At 44.8% G+C, this 19457-nt stretch overlaps 1 protein-coding gene across 2 annotated transcripts in view; it reads left to right on the forward strand.

The window, feature by feature from the left end:
* Positions 1 to 153: 153 nt before the first annotated feature.
* Positions 154 to 19457, forward strand: part of CLTC (clathrin heavy chain) — a 29497-nt gene continuing 10193 nt past the window's right edge. For both annotated transcript variants that reach the window (XM_015295663.4, NM_001080117.2), the window contains exons 1-20: positions 154 to 348; positions 7395 to 7602; positions 9130 to 9398; positions 9499 to 9660; positions 10451 to 10564; positions 10962 to 11135; positions 11980 to 12177; positions 12846 to 13046; positions 13327 to 13479; positions 13752 to 13874; positions 14124 to 14261; positions 14547 to 14711; positions 14831 to 15011; positions 15472 to 15635; positions 16910 to 17035; positions 17602 to 17744; positions 18087 to 18321; positions 18677 to 18799; positions 18891 to 19036; positions 19203 to 19386. In XM_015295663.4, the coding sequence (XP_015151149.1) occupies positions 307 to 348; positions 7395 to 7602; positions 9130 to 9398; positions 9499 to 9660; positions 10451 to 10564; positions 10962 to 11135; positions 11980 to 12177; positions 12846 to 13046; positions 13327 to 13479; positions 13752 to 13874; positions 14124 to 14261; positions 14547 to 14711; positions 14831 to 15011; positions 15472 to 15635; positions 16910 to 17035; positions 17602 to 17744; positions 18087 to 18321; positions 18677 to 18799; positions 18891 to 19036; positions 19203 to 19386 (3249 nt within the window). In that variant the 5' untranslated portion in view covers positions 154 to 306. The remainder of the gene's footprint in view (positions 349 to 7394; positions 7603 to 9129; positions 9399 to 9498; positions 9661 to 10450; positions 10565 to 10961; positions 11136 to 11979; positions 12178 to 12845; positions 13047 to 13326; positions 13480 to 13751; positions 13875 to 14123; positions 14262 to 14546; positions 14712 to 14830; positions 15012 to 15471; positions 15636 to 16909; positions 17036 to 17601; positions 17745 to 18086; positions 18322 to 18676; positions 18800 to 18890; positions 19037 to 19202; positions 19387 to 19457) is intronic.

The following is a 19457-nucleotide window of genomic DNA, read 5'->3' on the forward strand; positions in this document are numbered from 1 at the left end:
TCTCGAAATAGTCCCTTCCGGTGGCCGATCCCTCCGCTGCTCCCATTGGCGCGGCGGCGGGTGAGTCACGGGGACGTAGGGATCCTTCCGCGCAGCGCAGGCGGCGCCCGGCAGGTGAGGCCCGGCCTCTTCCTTCCGCGGCGGTATCCTTCCGCCGGCGGGGGCAGCTTCCGGAGCGCCGCGGCTCTGCCCTCCCGCTGTGGCCCGTTCCGCCATTGCGGTGCCGCTTCCCCGCGCCGCCCGCACCCCGCTGAGGCGCGACGCCGGTCCGGCCCCGGCCTGGAGCCCCAGCCCGCAGCCACCGCCATGGCCCAAATACTGCCGATCCGCTTCCAGGAGCACCTCCAGGTAGGAGCCGAGGTGCTGGGGGGGGGGCGGCGGGCTGCTCCGTCGGCGGGGCGGGAGCGCGCGGCCGGGCCGCGTTCGTTCGCTTCGAGCTGCGGGCGGCTCCGAAGGGCACCTTCCGGCACCGCCGCGGCCCCTCCGTGCGGGCGAGGCTGGCGCCGTGCCCGGCTGTCACCTGCGGGCGGGAGGGGACCGGGGGGGGGGGGTGCGGGCGGAGCGCGGCCGAGGCCCGCTCGGGGTCGGGGGACGGAGCCGCTTCGGGACGGGAACCGCGGGCGGGGCCGCGCGGGGAGGGCCGCCCGCAGCCCTCGGCCGTAACGCGGGGTCGGGGCTCACCGCGTCCTCTGCCTCGAGGAGAGCCGCGCGTTGCGGTAAAAGTACCGCAGGGCGCTCTGCAGCGCGGCTGTGGCCGTGCAGGCGCGGCCGTGTCCGCTCCGCGCTGCTCCCCGAGCCCCGGCGGGATGCCCGCTCGTCTCGGCCCGGAGGCGCCTTCGGTTCCCTCCCGGCGGCCTTCTGAGGGCCTCAGACCCGGGTCTGGGTTTCGTGCTGCGGGTGGGAGGGGGGGAGGGGGCGGTCAGTGCTGGCGGCACCGCGGTGCGATGCGATCTTCACACCTGGCGGGGAGGGCTGCATCCCGCGCTGCTGCGGCGGTTTCGATCTCGCATCCGCTGCGGAGGAGTGGCTGTCGGTGGGGGATCCGTGTAATAAAGGTTACGGGGATGTGCGTGGGGTCTCCTGGTGAGTGGCTTTTTGGCTGCGACCGTGGCAAACGCTGACACAGCAATGGGTTTGCAGGGTTCCAGTGAGGTTTCTCTAACCCAAATGGAAAGAACTTACTTTCTGGACACGCTGTTAGAATTTATTATTATAGATTCCCATAGATGTATTGTTGTTAGTGACTGGTGGGCTCTCCGCAAGCACAGCCCCAACGTCTCACTGCTGAGCACAGCCCCTCTGTGTGACAGGAGCGGGACACAGCCTGGTGTTGTGAGCTCTACATGCCCAGGTGAAACCCAACTCTGGGCAGCCCGGCTCTCAATACGGCATTGTGGCAGCAGGGTGCACCTCTGGTGCATTATTAAAGATACAACCACTGCGTGGGACCCGGTGCCGGGTCTCTGATGACATGAGTGCAATTACATAACGGGGCTCATCTGCTGCACTCCAGGGGTGCTGATAGGTTTCAGGCCGTTGCGATCACAGGACGTTCAGGCTAAAGAGTAATTTATTTAACTGTTCATTCCCATTCCTACTTAGTGCAGAACGTTGACTTAACCAGTACCTCTTACAACTGCCTGCATGAGCTGGTCTTTTGCAAGACTTGGTGCCCACCCTTCTGAGCCTGCATACACGTGGCTCTTGTCCGTAATGCCTCAGTTTGCTGCAACTGCTGAACTTCCTCATTTCATTCCATTGAAAAACTGAGAGGAAGTTGAGTTTTCAGGGGTGCTGTTTTTGTGCTAGGGCATCTGATTTGCTGTTGGAGTAAACTTGGAGAGTTAGGAGCATTGATATTGCTCCATTTTTGCTGTCCAGAATGGTTTTAGCGTGTCAGGCTGTTGGTAGGAATCCCAGTGGACTTCAGTTATAGAATGTCTGGAGCTGCGCCTGACCTACTCCACATAGGGAAAGGCCATCCAGGCATTGGGCAACACTTGCAAGTTGTAGCTAATGTTTAACAGAGTAGTAAGGCACCCAAGCAGAGCCTTACTCCTGAAAAAGCAGGTGGTGGATATGAATGGGAAACTTCCCATGAGGCTGTTATTGGAAGATGATGTGAATTAATCTCAAAGAATGACAATCAACGCTGCGCGTGGTATGATAATAGTTATCCATGGATCCACTCCTGCAGGTCAGGGTATGGTCAGGCTGCTGTGTGAAGCTTGTCCTGATCTGCAGCTCCATCCCTGCTGCATTGCATATTGTGCTGCTCAGGGCGTGCTGGCATGCGCTGTCACTGCCAGCATCTTGCCAAGGTGATGTGGGAATGAGCACGGAAGGGCCCCAGAAGCTCTGCACCATTCTGCCTCTGCAGGCTGTGTCTCTTGGCTACCCAATGCCTTATACCCACAGCTTGAACTGAACAGTCAGAGTGCTCAAGTGAGATGTGGCTAGTTAGCTTCCTAGATGTAAGGAAGCATTCAAGGTAGCTATTAAATATAAAATCAAAGATGTAGTCAGGCTTCAGGCTTTGTTTGCCAGGCTGGAGTCCTGCTGCAGAGCTTTGAAATCTCAGCAGTTGCAAATATGTCGGATGTTATCATTGTATTGTCTGTGGTGGGTGCCTGCCTTGCCACAGTAACATCAACAACACACTGTGGGTAAACTTTCCTTGGGAACTTGCAGAGAGAAACCTTGGGAGATTTCTCTGCTATCAGAACTACTGGACTCTGCCATAACATCTCCATGTGAAAGTCTTTATTTAAAGTAGCTATAAGGAAGGAGTCCAATGGGCATGCAGTGGAAGGTCACAGTTCGGTATGTTGAATGATTGCAGATCTGGCTGCTCATATCCAATGCTTCGTGTTTCCATGAGCTGCTGCTTCTGAATTTAAGGGATGAAAGATAAGCCCAACAGTTTGCACAGCGTGGGGAAGTTGTCTGTGCTGAGTGAGAAGGAACCAGGCAGGTTAGCAGGTGATGAACTGTGTTTTAGCTGAGCTGTACCATCCTGAAGTACATAAAAACTGAACTTGGACCGGGCATACTGGTGTGACTGAGAGCATTAATAAATATTTTTCTGAACCTGAATATATAAAACACATTCAGAGTTAATCTGTAGACTTGTCTAGGCAGTGCAGAAACCCGCCAGCTCATGTTATGTATTTGATGCTGGGGCAGAGCCACCCTTTCTAGCTAAGGAGTGTGTTCCTGTGTGTGGCCACTGGTGGCACAAACCTGGCTGCCCCTTGTGTGGGTGAAGCATTTGGTATTTGTTGGCATTTTAAGAAGGTGGGAATGGAGGGCAGCACTGCTCTGCCTAACACTGTTATGGTGGGGCTTCCCTCTCTGCTTCATGGACGTGAATTCCTAAAGCTTGGAATGTTCTGACAGAGGGTGTGGGGGAAAATCTGTAATGAAGAATCCAGACAAGCTGACGAGTGTGCGCGCCGACTAATTGGATAGGAGCAATTAGTTAAGCAGTTGATAAGCTAGGCCTCTCGCCAAGCCCCTCGCAGCGGGAAGTGGAAGCAGCAGCCTGCAGGGCTCTGTGCTGGGATGGGGGGACCTCCCCATGGGGAGATGGCCACAGCAGCAGCTCTGCCCTGGGCTGCAGAGCTTCTAACCCAAACAGTCCTGCAGTGTGTTGGTAGTGGTGGGAACTGGAGGGCTGCCTTGGGCTGCTGAGGATCAGGCAGAAAATAGGAAGGATGTAGAAGTCTTCAATATGATGGAGGTCTCTTTTCTGTTGGAAGTATGACTTCCCAGTCTGCCTCAAGCTGTAATTCCCACCTTGCAGCAGTAAGCGTGGACTGCTTCAGAGCTGTCAGCATACTGTGGTGCAGCTGTGTGGTCACTACTTTCGACAGATCAGCGTGGACATGAATCTTCTGTGTGACTCAGGTTTGCTTTGCTAAGTTTCATGGATGGAACTGGATTAGTGGCTGAAATGTAGCCCGGTGCCTGCTGGGCTCAGTGGCCGATTGCGATAGAACCAATGTGACTCACTGCACACCAAGGTGCTTTACTTAAAGAACAAAACAACCACTAATAAACCTGCAGGTTTCTCAGAGGGCTGAGAATGCCTCTGCTGATGGGCTCATCCCAGCGATGTGACTTCCAGCAGCACACAGATAAGGGCTCTCTGGATGGGGACTCTGCAGCTGCCCGTGCTGCATCCTGTTGAGTGTAAAAGCCGAGGTGGAATGCGTGCTCAGCAGTTCTGCACCCTTCCTTGTAGGCAGGGGGAAACTATTTGACAACTAAGCAAACTGTCACAAGAAAGCCAGTGTTCCAGGAAAGGGTCATCAAAGTGACTGTTGTCAGCAGTTTTACTATTCATTTTGATGTCAAACATGCGTGTGTGCTACCACAGCTTCCCTGGGTAAGTTACCCATACTTGAGGCATATTGCAGTGAAAAAATCATCTTACTAACCAGGCTCTTGTTTACTGTGTTAGAGCCATTTGCTTTTCAACACTGCCCAGATAAATGCCATCATGAAATTTGATGGTTCAGTGCAGCCCACAGTTGACTCAACTCTGTAACCTCGAGCAAAAGGGTTCCTTCAGGCCTGAGTCTCCGCTGAGCAGAACAGATCCTGCTGTCATTGGCAATCCATCGATGGAGCCTCTCCTTCATAGAAGCCTTTCTTTCAGTGTGCTTTCAGAGCACTGCTGGAACTGAGCTCTGCTGCAAACATCAGTGTAAAACTGCTTCAACTGGAAACTGGTTGCCCAAGCACTCCAGCAAGTTCTGCTTTTGTATCTACGCGAAAGCCAAGGAAGTGTTTTTCATAGCATAACGTAAGAGTATTTAATGATTCCTTCTTTTTAGGCTTGTTCCTGAATTGGTAAAAGCTGGTGGACCTGAATGAGTGCCGTATTAAATGATTGCTTTTATTTTTTTTTCCTGAATACTAAGAGAAGACAAAGAAAAAATCTGCTGTAAAATCCCTTTAGTTGTGAATTCTGGAGCTCATCCATGAAATAGTATTGAAATCTTTCTAATAAAAGCCTACTATTATGTTCTCTGGTAGTAAACTTAGTCTCTGTTTACTTAACTTTTAAACTCTTGTTCTTCAGTCAGCTGAACTTTAGCCTGTCTGGGGAAGGGAATTACCAGTGCTGGGGGAAGCGGTCCGTGCTTGAGGAGCTGTGGGCATCGGGTCTGGAGTGGAGGCAGGGGAGCTCCTGTAACCTTTACCAGCAAAGCAGGTGACACTCAGGCTGGTGAAGCAGAGATTGCCACCATCAGGTGTAAACCCTGTCCTGGTGTTTGATTCACGCATCTGGATCGGTCTCCTGAGGTTCAGAGATGAAGTGTAAGCAAAAGGACCTCGTGTGCTTAAAGAGCTTGCTAAAGGTCGTGCCTCCATCAGAAAGCTTTCCTGGGCTTGCTTCAGAACTCCAGTGGTAACTCACTTTTGTTTTTTTGTCCTTGAAAATCTCAGTAAGTTTAAGAACAACCACATCTTCCATGTGTGCTGTATGCCTCAGGTGTGACACCTAGCAGATGGCAGCTTCATCACAGTTCAGATCTATTTGTCCTGCAGTATGTACACAACTTTGATCCAGTGGTTATGTCTAGACTTTCCTAAGATTTCTGCCATCTGCTTGGACTTGCTGCTTTGGTTTATTCTGCTAACCATGCCCATTTGAATGTGGTGCTGTGAGTCACAGCCAGGTGGAGTGCCTGGTGCTCTCAAACTGCTCTCTTTGAACAAGGAAATGGAGCCCTTGCTGAGTGAAGCAGCACTTTTTCAGCTTGCAGCCCTAGAAGGAGGAAGCACTGCATCCTTGTGGGTGTCTTCCAGAAGAAACTATTAGTTAGGTCTCCAGACCCCCCTCTACCTGCAAGGATACGAGCAGGTTGTTTATTCAGGTGCCACTCTTGGGCTTGGAGAATCCCACCAATAATGGTTGTGAAGTGGAGATGTGAACCCGCTTGCTTAAATCAGTTTTGCTTCTAGTCTTACCATCTTGCCAGAGAACCATAATGAAATAGTGCCCTTTGAGACAATGGACTTAATGCAGGGTGACTGTAGAACCAAACACAAAGGCTGAATCATTTTCCAGAAATACTCTCCTTCAGCACACTCAAGGAGATAGAGCTGACTTGCTCTGAGCCTCAGTGCAAGCTGTGCTGAGATCCGCCACCTCCATCCCCTGGCTGATGTGGCCCATTCATAGCAATGCCTGTAAGCAAAGCTTGCTCTGCTAACTCCATGCAGTGCAACTCAGCTGCTCCTCCCATGTGCTGCCTGAGAGCCAGAGCAGAGGGAAATGGAGTAAAACACCCTCTTTATCCAGAGCTGCAAGGAGCTGAGACAGCCTGGCTGGGGCGTGGTCACCTCCAAGCCTGTGCAGTGCCAGGCTGATAAGGACTTGGCTGTTTCTTTGAATTAGAACAATGCTCTGAAGGAACCATCTCTCCTTGGGGGATGCAAAGGGGCAGAAGTTCTCATGGCCTCCTCTGGAGCACGAAGTGCTGGGAGGGATGAATGCCCTGGTGGTAGAAAACTGATCCTGTGCTGAAGGTGTGTGCTGCAATCTGGACATCTGTATGCAGCATGTAGTAAGCAGTTTGGTTTCCCCTGTTAAAAATGGAGTAAATGTTTCAGTACTGCCATGTTGATATTAGTCCAAAAGCACAATGAGGAGGCGCCAACTAAACTGCAATTTATTGCAAGCTGTGCTAGAATTGTCATTTCAAGGTATGCATTTCAAGGTTTACAGAAGCAGACTGGCTCAGCAGAAAGGGAGATGGCTTGTGGATATCTTGAGTATTAAGTAAGGCTGTGATGAGCCATTTCTGATGACAGTAATGTCCATCCTGTTGGTTAGATCTGCTTTCTCGGTGATATACAGCCTCACTGCTAGACAGGGCTAGGCTAAATGCTAGACAAGTAGCTTTTTTTAACTCCACAAGGATAAAGATAAAGCTCAGGCACCTCACATGTGGCATTAAGCTTGAAATAGTGATAGATGCCAAGCTCAAATGGAGTGAGATAGGGCTCTGGAAGCAAAGCTGATGGCAGTGAGTACTGAAGCTGTGACCCAGGCACTGCACTAGGAGCTGCCAAGTTCCGTGTCCCTTAAGCCATCTGAGAGGTTCAAAGTCTGAGCACTTGAAGCAAATTGTACCAGGCCTTGTAGGCAAGGAACCAAGTGCTTGAGCACTGCAGAGCTTCTTCGGGTAGCCAACTGGGTGTGACTGAGGGTGGGCAAGGATTCTTATGCTGTGCCATTTATGGGATGTGTGCTTTTAGTTGTGTTATGAAAAGATACAGGCAGACTTCCTATCTCCTGTATCTTCTGTGGCCTTCACAAAAGCTTTTGGTGATTATGCTAATGTAGTAACTTAATGCTAAACCTTTTTGTTTTCCAGCTCCAAAATCTGGGCATCAACCCAGCAAACATTGGGTTCAGCACTCTGACGATGGAGTCAGACAAATTCATCTGCATAAGAGAGAAAGTAGGAGAACAGGCTCAAGTGGTGATCATTGACATGAATGACCCCAGCAACCCAATTCGAAGACCAATTTCAGCTGACAGTGCTATCATGAACCCTGCCAGTAAAGTCATTGCGTTAAAAGGTATGCAAGTCCTAGTAAAGAGAGGTTTGAGGTAGCTGCAGAGCTCTCTGTAGTGCTAGTTTATGACTGACTTAATTCTCTCAGGCAGCTTATGTGGGAGGATGCCTTTCCAATTTTCCACAGCTTAATGGGAGCTTGAGTTCAATGCATTTTCAGTTATTCTGAAAGTAGCTGGGTAATAATTTTTAGTTAAAGCTTGCTACTGTTTTGTTGATCATCAAGATGAACCATTCTGCTTTGCAGTCAGAATGCTTACAGCTTCAGTGCAGGGAGAGCTGGAAGGAAAGTACGGGCTTTAGGATACTTCTGGAATGATCTTGGAGAGAAGTGAGACCTGATCTCCTGAGCATATACGGTCTGTTAACTGAACTTCTCTTTATAGAGTGGGAAACAAAGACCAGGGAGGAAGGGAAATATTCCCAGAGGCCATAGTCTGGCCTCGCTGGAAGAGACCGGTGCACTGATCAGTGCATTTTTGTTGTATCAGCCAGAGATAAGAGACGTAAAACTACCCATGGAAGACTTGTTTAGTCCAGGAAGCACAAGGTCACCTAACTTGGTATCTCTGGCAATACAGTGAACAAACATGCCTCTGAAGTCTCCAGCAGTGTCGTTGTTTTCCTCCCAAGAGGTTTTGAATGTTCTGTTGCCCTCAAAATGAATGTATTGCTAATGGAAATGTTTAAATGTTCTCCATGTTATGTGAGTTTGACTTTAATACTGTGCTACTGTTTTGTCACAACTTTAATGCTTTCTTGTGTGTGCAGATGGTGAGTTATCTCAATTGACTGTACTAGTTGCTGTCTTGTCTTATGAAAACAGAAAACAGAATCAAACAGCTCAGGTTTATGGTGGACACGGCTGATCAGGCGTGTTAAACAACTGAAAGCCTAACATTCTGAGGTTTTTCATTCACCATTCTGTGTAATTAAAGTAACTTGTCCTTTTACTTTTTAGAGCTTGTGTTGGTTGCTAGATTCCTTTCCTTGCACAGTTTGTGTTAGTCTGGTTTGCAGCCAGTAGCTCTGTGTACCCCGATAGTGTGACTGAAGGGTTTTGGTTAATGAGTCTGAATTATGACAGCTCTCTAGCAGCTTGACTTTTTCATGTTATGTTGTGTTATTCTTGAAACAGATGTGGACTTCATTTTGAATGACACTGACATAGCTCTCCTCATGACCTCTGAGAGACTCAGCATTACCATAGCCTGGTTTTGATATACATAAGTATCATACAGCTTGTGTAGCTGAAGCTTTTGCCTTCTACCAAGCTCTTTTCCACATCTGTTTGATTGGTCAGTGAATGGCAAATTCAGACCAAAAAGCATATGAATATGTGGTGGTAAAATTAGGAATGTAGTCTGGTTAAAAGTAATAATTAGTCACTAAATGCTGCTGATATACTATAGCATGGTCTAAAAAAGTCATGATAGATTAACATCACAATGCAGCTCTTCTACTTTTAACCAGGGCTTGAAGTGACAGGTGGAAACTGCAACAACCTGGCTAACAACGTTATGTTTTCCAGCTGGAAAAACGCTTCAAATATTTAACATTGAAATGAAGAGCAAAATGAAGGCTCATACGATGACAGATGACGTCACCTTCTGGAAGTGGATCTCTCTGAATACTGTTGCCCTTGTAACGGATAATGCAGTCTACCATTGGAGTATGGAGGGGGAGTCCCAGCCTGTGAAAATGTTTGATCGCCACTCTAGTCTTGCTGGCTGCCAGATCATCAACTACCGTACTGATGCAAAGCAGAAATGGCTACTGCTAACCGGCATATCTGCACAGGTAATTCAGCTTAGTATGACAACGTATTTAGTAACATTAACTTAGGTGAAATTGCTGGTCATGTGCTTGCTGCGTCTGACTGTTGCTCTGTCTCATCTAGCAAAACCGTGTTGTGGGAGCAATGCAGCTCTATTCTGTAGACAGAAAAGTTTCACAGCCGATCGAGGGGCACGCAGCTAGCTTTGCGCAGTTCAAGATGGAAGGAAACGCTGAAGAATCCACTCTCTTCTGTTTTGCAGTAAGAGGGCAAGCTGGGGGTAAGGTAAGACTTGGTTCTAAACTTGCCGTAATCTTCAGTGACTCATCCTGATTACCTGCTTTCAGGAAACAAAGTGGCTTAATAGACCAGGTTGCCATAAGGAAAAAAGCAAAGGACTGCCTATTAGTCTGATGTTCCTTCTGTAATGTGTATGAAAGCTGGGGCATGTACAGCTTCACAACAGGACTACCTGCTGTGGAAGTCTGTTTCCAGTCATGAAGTGAGGTGGCGTGTTGTGACTGCAAACTAGTTAGCAGCTTGAAGGATGTGACTCCCAGTTGCACTAGTAAAGCTGAAGTGAAAAGCTGTTGTAATCTCTTTGCTGATTCCCAGTATCAGACTTAACTTCCAAATTACAGGATCAAAAAAATGGGCCGGTGATGTTGCCACTGTCTAATTCCAGCACCAGCATTATATGAACTACTGTAAGTGAAAGTGGAAACAAAGTAGAACTAAAGCTAGATTCAGAGAAGCCGTTTTCTGAGCTGTCTCTGTAGAATGTGAGCCAAGTTGAAAGAGTGCATAAAAAGTGACCTAAGAGAATCCTTAGGCTTCTAAGTAGCTAGAGAAAACTAAAGATCATGCTCAATCATTTTCGTCATGTATGGAGCGTGAGTACAGTATGCTACACCTTACACCTGTGCAAATGCTCAGGAAGACTGGTTTAGCTCTTCTGCTTGCATAAGCATTGGATTTAGGCTTGGCAGCAAAAGAGTTGCCATATCTTTATTGTTAAATCTCTTGTTACATGTATTACATGGTAACTAACAAACTAATCTTACCTGTTACACAGTTGCACATCATCGAGGTTGGCACACCACCAACGGGGAATCAGCCCTTCCCAAAGAAAGCAGTGGATGTCTTCTTTCCTCCTGAAGCACAGAATGACTTTCCTGTTGCGATGCAGGTATGATAGCCATACACAGGAACCAATCTGCAGGTTCTCTTGGTGGATATGACTGAATAGCAGGGCACTGGAAGCCTGTGATCGTTATAAACCCGAAGCTTGGCACTAAACTTAACTAGTGTGATTTTTACTCCTGCTTCAGTAGTGCTAAAGTCAAAATGGTGACTTAAGCGGTGTGTGAAGATGGCTCATTCTTATTTATAGAACAAATATTTGTGTATATTGAACAGACTTCTGAGCTATTAAAACCTCAGTCTACTGTGAGAGTACTCAAGTATTCAGTAAAGATGTAGCAGCACTTCTAGTTCTTTTGAAGTGATGTAATTATCTGATTCCCAAAAGAATCTAATCATTTTATTCAATACCAAAATTGATTTAATCTATTCCTGTCTTGCAGATCAGCGACAAGCATGATGTGGTGTTTCTGATAACAAAGTATGGCTATATCCACTTGTATGACCTGGAAACTGGCACCTGTATCTACATGAACAGAATCAGTGGAGAGACCATATTTGTTACTGCACAGCATGAAGCAACAGCTGGAATTATAGGAGTAAACAGGAAGGGACAAGTAAGGAATAGAAATCGCTTGCTTAGCCAATCCCACTGAACTTTAATGATAAGGCTGCAGTGTTCACATTGATACTTAAAGTCTTCACAAATGAATGAGACAGAAAACAGAGGGAGGAGTATGGTAATATCAGTCATCTGAACATGAGCACAGCTTGCCTGTCTTCTAGGTTTTTTTTTTTTACAACTCATGTTCTCATTGCGTAATTATAAATATATATATATTTAATGGCAGTCAGTGGGTCTAAGCACTGTTCACTGTGAGGATAGAGCTAGAGTATACGTCCACTTAGGTAGATGATGCCTTATTACAGAGCACACATTAATGCAGTCTTAATACACAAACTTGAAATTCTTCATTCAAGACATTTTATTTCTGACTATGTTGTGTGCCCCAGTGAAAACGTGCTACCCTGTCTCCATGTATATCTAACTTGGTTGAACCAGTCTGCTGACATGCAGCTATGTCTCAGGACTGAGCTATCTTACATGTTGTTGCTTGTATTAGTAATTCTGAGCAGATTTGTTCCTATTTTGTCCTCTAGGATTGGTTACTTAAGATGCTGAGTACACATTACAGAATTATACTTAGAGCCCTGTTATTTCTGACTTTTATAAACAGTTCAAACAGACTGTTACTCGTCTCCCTTGATGCAGTAAATGGTTAAACAGAGGTTCTTTCCAGCTAGAGGTGTGTTTCTTAAATAATGGTAAAGGTTTGCCATTATCAAGAGATGGAAAAGCTTTCAGTGTATACTATAGCTTTTGTTTTAGAGACGAACTTAGCAGTTGGCTTTCTTCTTATATTTGAACTAACTGGGAGCTTTCCTTGATAATTTATTCAGGTGTTATCAGTTTGTGTGGAAGAAGAGAATATTATTCCCTACATCACAAATGTTCTGCAGAATCCTGACCTAGCTTTACGGATGGCTGTCCGCAACAACCTGGCTGGAGCTGAGGAACTTTTTGCCAGAAAATTCAATGCATTGTTTGCACAAGGGAACTATTCAGAGGCAGCAAAAGTGGCAGCTAATGCCCCAAAGGTAATGGTTGAGCATTCAGAATAGTACTGGTCTCTACTAACTTAAGCTTTGTTCATCAGGAAAAAAGTTCACCAAATTTCATTAGTGGCAAGACTAGACAGCTGTCCTAATGTAGTGCTTCTTAACATACCCATGAGAAACCTGTACACAGTGTTCTGACAGTACTTGTATGCTAGAAGGTTCTAAAACTGGGATAGAACCCACAGAGGGAGAGAGGAATAACTGAAGTAATGCCTCTGTAGCTTAATGTTCCTAGTACTTACTTGAATCCCCCCAGTGATAGGGGAAGTCTCTGTGAAAGGACAGCATCCAACAGGGCCCATACCTGGAAGTAGGGTAAAAAAAGAGTGACTAAGAGCAAAGAGTTTTTAGCATGCTAAATTCAGATCAGAGGAAACTGAATGCAAGGACAAGAGAGTCTTAATTTTGTAGGACTGTCCTCTGAACTTAAGACTAGTATCAATACATATTTAATAGGCTGTTATTGCACGTCTTCTGTCAGAACATCTCCACTGCAGTGTTCAGCCATACTGCTTCTGACAATTTTTATGGGTTGGAAAAACATAATGTTGCCATAGTAAGCATTTCTAACTTCAGCTTTCTGGAGGAACTCTTGCCAAGCCACAATAGCAGAACAGAAAACTGAAATGCATCTCTATTTCTGGCAGGGAATTCTGCGTACTCCAGACACCATACGCCGTTTCCAGAGTGTTCCAGCACAACCAGGACAGACTTCCCCTTTACTCCAGTATTTTGGTATTCTGCTTGACCAAGGGCAGCTGAATAAGTATGAGTCTCTGGAACTTTGCAGACCAGTGCTTCAGCAGGGACGCAAACAACTTCTGGAAAAATGGTTAAAGGAAGATAAGGTATGGTTGGGATGGATACTTCTAGGGACTTAAAGGGACATAACTGCCTTAAAATGCTGTTTTTGAGAGGAAAACTCAGCTGGGTAGCTCTTCAGTGCACTAGAGTTATCAAACAGCTGAGATAAGATGAACATCTATCAATTTTCTTCCAAGATGATGCTGTCCGTAGAATTCTTAATGTTTTTTTGTTTAATAAACAAGAAGAAAAATAAGGAAGAACATAATAGTGCACTTTAGTATAACACTGTCAGGGTCGGCTTACAGTATTTACTTTTAACAGCTGGAGTGCTCAGAGGAGCTGGGAGACCTTGTGAAATCTGTAGACCCTACGCTAGCACTTAGTGTCTATCTGAGAGCCAATGTTCCAAACAAAGTCATCCAGTGTTTTGCTGAAACAGGACAAGTCCAGAAGATTGTTTTGTATGCTAAGAAGGTAAGAGGAAACTTGATTGCTATATCCATTCTCTGTTTAAGAATAATTGGTATCTGAGATTCTATGTACTATCTAGTTAGATCTAAGGTTCTGTTGTTATTAATTACTCCTGAACTTCATACGTGTATCCTCTCGTACTTCCCTACGTGGCCTCCTCCAAATGAGGAAATTGTGACTGGGTTGTGTAAGCTGCTGACAGAGGCTTTTACTGAGCTCTGTATGTAACAAAGCTTATTCTCTTGTTGAATTACTACTTTTCACTATCTCTTCAGGTTGGATATACTCCAGACTGGATTTTCTTGCTGAGGAACGTAATGAGAATCAGCCCTGATCAAGGACAGCAGTTTGCCCAAATGCTTGTTCAAGATGAAGAGCCTCTTGCAGACATAACACAAGTAAATAATTTTACTACTATGTAATGTTAACTCCTGAGTCCTTAAATTGGTAAAAGGAGGCATATTACGTACCATTAGGGAAGGATTTTGAAATGTATGTTTGGGCTTACTTCACTGGGGCAATGCTGTTTCTTGCTTAGTTCTAAGAATGTAAGTGGCAGCTTAATGCAGTAGAAGCCACAATTGATGTTACTTTGTCTAAGTGTGCTTCGAGGTCTAAATCAAAAGCCTGTTTTTTTCTTTTTTCAGATTGTGGATGTTTTTATGGAATATAACTTAATTCAGCAATGTACTGCCTTCTTGCTGGATGCACTGAAGAATAATCGCCCCTCAGAAGGTCCCCTGCAAACACGTTTACTTGAGATGAACCTCATGCATGCACCCCAGGTATGCTTTGAGAGTAATACTGTTCAGGTTTGTCTGTAGCTGGACTAGCCACTAGTTTGTGGTTTGTATCAAATGCCACTGATAAACAAGTAAAATTATGAAAGCATCTCTGCTTTAACTGTAAAGTCATCATTCCTTTTTTTTTTTTAATAAGTTCTTCAAACCCCTAAGATAATTATCTGAAGTGAAGAGAAACTTCTTTAGAGTTTCTGTGTGTTGCTGTTTATATGGAGCTATGCAATGAATTGTGGCAGTGCTGTAGAAACTGATTGTTATTACTTCTAGGTTGCAGATGCTATCCTGGGAAACCAAATGTTTACTCATTATGATCGGGCTCACATAGCTCAGCTGTGTGAGAAAGCTGGCTTGCTGCAGAGAGCACTTGAACACTTCACAGACTTGTATGACATCAAGCGTGCAGTAGTTCACACTCATCTTCTCAATCCTGAGGTATGAAATCAAATATCCTGAATCTAGCAAAAGCCAGGCAATTGAAAATTTCTTTCAACACTGATTTCAGCTTGCACAGTGTTTTACTTGGGTCTGAAATGGCTGATGTGTTTCTGCAGTGGCTAGTGAACTACTTTGGCTCCTTGTCAGTAGAAGATTCGCTGGAGTGTCTGCGTGCTATGTTATCTGCCAACATTCGTCAGAACCTGCAGATTTGTGTCCAGGTAGCTTCAAAATACCACGAACAGCTATCAACACAGTCACTTATTGAGCTGTTTGAGTCCTTCAAGAGCTTTGAAGGTGAGTTCATGCTCCTGTCTCTAGCAAAAGGAACTAGTGCTCATCTTTGTACAAGTGTATACGAAGGACTGTCTTCCCTGTTGAAAGCCATATTTAGCTTAAGTACCTCTTCCTCAAAACTATTTTGAAACCTGACCTAAAGCTTAAAGCTCCTCTTTTAAGTTGGCACCAACACTCAGTATTGCATATCTTTGTTGTCTGGAATATTTCAGTTCTTTTGAATGCTACCAGAAAGCTTTGAGCTGTAGGGAACCTACAAAGTCAAGTGTTGCAATTGAAGAAACTGCTAGCATTCTTCCTTTGTCCAAAATGCTCATCATAAATTTGTGTAGCCTTTGTAAACTGCTGCAGTAATCCAATTTCAATTTTTCTTGTAAACAAAACTTGGCAGACTTTCTCAGAAGCTAATATTTCTCCAGTCAGGTACTAGCAAAATAACATGTTGACTGTTTCCTCCAAGGTTTGTTTTATTTCCTGGGCTCCATTGTAAACTTTAGCCAGGATCCAGATGTGCACTTCAAGTATATTCAAGCTGCATGCAAGACAGGACAGATTAAAGAAGTAGAAAGAATCTGCAGGGAGAGCAACTGCTATGATCCAGAACGTGTTAAAAACTTCCTCAAGGTAACATTTGGATAGTGGTGAATTGCCTTGAATTGTTTGAGGTTCTGATAAAACATGGTCTGTGTTGCCAATGAAATGAGGCAGCTTTGTGAAAATAAGTCTTTTCCTTTGGAAACTTCAGCCAAGTGAACTGTGGTTTAGTTCTGCTAGGATATGCCAGTCAGTGTAAATACATGATAACTGACCATTCCTGCTGGGATTCAGAGCATGTCTAACATTGTTCAGAAGAGTGGAAGAATGTAGTGCACTCTAAGTTCAGATTCTATAGCCTGTTATCAGTACTGATCTTATTGATGAACATAACTTTGTTAGAAATAGTGGAAACAGTGTGGGAGGGGAAAACTATCTGGGAACATTTCCTGCCTTCGTGTTTGTCAGGTACGCAGTATAGTCTTAGATTTTGCTGATCGTATCCGAAGATGGCAAAACTCATTTGAAATGAGAATTCTATTAAAAAACAAACAACTGGTTTCACTGAGGTGTAAGGTATGTAAATTGATCAAGCCAGCTAAGTTAAGTTATCGAGCTGTCAAATTCCTGATGAAAGCTATTGTTTTTTGTGCTGTTCCATGTCTGGAATGTGCAGGACATGTACCAGGTAAATCTCCCAGTACAGGCCTCCCTGTGTAAACTCCTTAACTATAATTTGTATATGTAGGATTATATTCTGGGATGTGCATGTTCAAATAAGTGATCTGAAATACATGTCTGGACTAGTGTCCAGCACATAGGCAAGCTTTCGTGCTGTAACTGTTGTAATCTCATGCTTGGAATGGTTTTAGCTAACTTAATCTGGTTAACAATTTTAGTACTAGTTTGATTCTTACTGTTCTCTAAATCCATTGCTGTAAGGTATCACAGGACATGTGACACTTAAAGTCAATTCTGTTTGTAAGCTTTCTGTTGTGATCTACAACTCAAGTCTTGGTTAAATTCCTTTTGAAATCCCAGAGTGCTAATCCTGCACACCAAACACCAGTGGCAACTAAAAATGCTACCTATAGCTTAGACTTACAATAGCTGTACTGTGTTGTAAAACTTCATAGATCTTGCCATGCAAAGAACCACAGTTAAACTTCAGAAAGCTTCTTGCTGTACGCCCTGATATGGGTGTGAGTACTCTGTTTTGCTGCATATTGAAAACAATAAGTTGAGTAATACACTGTTATTTGATTAACCATTGAATTTTGAGCTTTCAAGTTCAAGTGCTTAATTGTATTTGCCTGCTTAAGTCTGAGAACAAAACCAAATAATGGAAGTTCTTCTCCTTGTAGGAAGCTAAACTCACTGACCAGCTACCACTCATCATTGTGTGTGATCGCTTCGACTTTGTCCATGACTTGGTGCTGTACCTATATAGAAATAATCTCCAAAAATATATTGAGATTTATGTACAGAAGGTAAGCTCCAACTGGTCACTTGGCTTTTGTGAGTCAAACTGATCAACCTTTCTAGTATTGTATGCAACTATAAGCATAATGTTTGTAGTTATTTGGCAAAAAACCTCATACTTGAGTGAAGTCTGAGTATCTGTTAGTGGCCTTTGACAAGCTAACCCTAATGGGAGTCACATCTTTTATTTATTCTCCAGTCAAATTGAGCAGTAACCCTGGTAATGTGCCTCGTAAAGGAGGAAGACTTGGTAGAATAGCTATGGGTTTCTTAAGATAGTTTTAACTTCCAGCTTTGGGGCAGGGAGGGCAGGCAATTCTCCTGTACAGTTTCCTGCAGGGACAAATTGGTTCACTCAGCAGGTCTTTCTATGGGGAGTGAGCACTGGTGAGGCACTGTTATGACTGCAGAATAGGTTGTTTTTTTTTCTGTGCTCAGAACCTCAGAAGATGGGGAAAAAGGGCAAGGTGAGGTCACTCTGAGCAAAGCATCCTTTATGTGTTCTTCTGGGGAGAAGTACTGACTACCTGTGCTCCATGGCAACGTGCTGACTTCTTAAAATGATCCTGTTTAGGTGAATCCAAGCCGCCTACCTGTTGTTATTGGGGGACTGCTTGATGTGGATTGCTCTGAAGATGTGATAAAGAACCTCATCCTTGTAGTGAGAGGCCAGTTTTCAACTGATGAACTTGTTGCAGAAGTTGAGAAAAGAAATAGGTATTAAATTTCTGCAAGTCTTCTAATACTGCTAGACTGGTAATGATTATAATGTTCATTCATCCATGCATGTCCTCATTAAGTAACTAAATCTGGTAATGACAGCCAGAAGCTGCCTTTGGGTGAGAAAGTAGCAGCAGTCTGTTTTAATTTCTGGCTGATGTGAGGACCTCCATTAAGTAGCCTTTAATAGTGAAACAGAATCTAAGCCAAAATGGAGTACTGAAACTCTGGTTTAATTACTGACTCCTTCATACACAAAAGCTGACTTTCACAGTGAAGAAACTATACAAGTGGTTACTTACTCAACCTTTAATGCAAGAAAACTCTCCTTCCTTCTAGGCTGAAACTACTTCTGCCCTGGCTGGAGGCAAGAATTCATGAGGGTTGTGAGGAGCCTGCAACACACAATGCATTGGCTAAAATATACATTGATAGCAACAACAACCCAGAAAGATTTTTGCGTGAGAATCCTTACTATGATAGCCGAGTTGTTGGCAAGTACTGTGAGAAGAGGGACCCGCACCTGGCCTGCGTGGCTTATGAACGTGGACAGTGTGATTTGGAACTGATCAATGTACGTATGCCCTAACAGTGGACTTGGGGGTTAAGTGCTAGCATGAATATCACAGGGATAGGTACTTCAGGCTTATGGCTGACAACAGCATTTACTTCCTAAAAAGTACTAAGCTAGAAACTGCTCACTTGCAACAGAATAGGTAGCTGGTTGGTTGGCCCTCCGTACATGAATGAGAAATGGGACTTGCCCCTGGAAATTCTAGAATGGGGGGCTAGTGGTGTAGTATCAAAGCCTGAGATTTCTAGCCTGCATCTCGGGAACTTATTTGATGTTGCAGTACAATTAGTTTGTCCACTAGTAGTAGGCTCAAGTGGATGTGACTTCGTTCTGAAAAGCCTTTGCCTTTCACCAGGTGTGCAATGAGAACTCTCTCTTCAAAAGCCTTTCCCGCTACTTAGTTCGCCGTAAAGACCCTGAACTGTGGGCCAGTGTGCTGCTGGAAAGCAACCCGTACAGAAGACCACTAATTGACCAGGTATAACAGCTACAGTGTTAAAAGCCTTTACTGTCCTAACCTGACTTGCTTGCACCTGGCTCACTTGACTTGTCAATGACTCTGCCCACAGGTTGTACAGACTGCACTGTCAGAGACCCAGGATCCTGAGGAGGTGTCTGTTACTGTGAAGGCCTTCATGACTGCAGATCTTCCCAATGAGCTTATTGAACTGCTGGAGAAAATAGTTCTCGATAACTCTGTATTCAGTGAGCACAGGTGTGTAATGTCAAAACTGGGTCACAAGAAACTTGAATTTATACCTGATGTGAGCATTGAACTGCTGTAATGTGGAACAGTGAGCAAACTAGGAACTTCTGCAGAAGGGAGGGTGAATCTCTTGTTCATTACTTGATTTATAGTAGTATTTTCTTTCTCTGTGTAGGAACCTGCAGAACCTGCTAATTCTTACAGCTATTAAGGCTGATCGCACCCGTGTCATGGAATACATCAATCGCCTGGATAACTATGATGCTCCAGACATAGCCAATATAGCTATCAGTAATGAGCTCTTTGAGGAGGCATTTGCCATCTTCAGGAAGTTTGATGTAAACACATCGGCTGTACAGGTATCTTAAAATCTGTCCATAATAACTGTGATATGTGCATCCTCACAGGATGACTTTGTTGTTAACTTGTG

This window comes from Gallus gallus, chromosome 19 (assembly GCF_016699485.2).
Source record: "Gallus gallus isolate bGalGal1 chromosome 19, bGalGal1.mat.broiler.GRCg7b, whole genome shotgun sequence".
In the NCBI taxonomy this organism is placed as follows: Eukaryota; Metazoa; Chordata; class Aves; order Galliformes; family Phasianidae; genus Gallus; species Gallus gallus.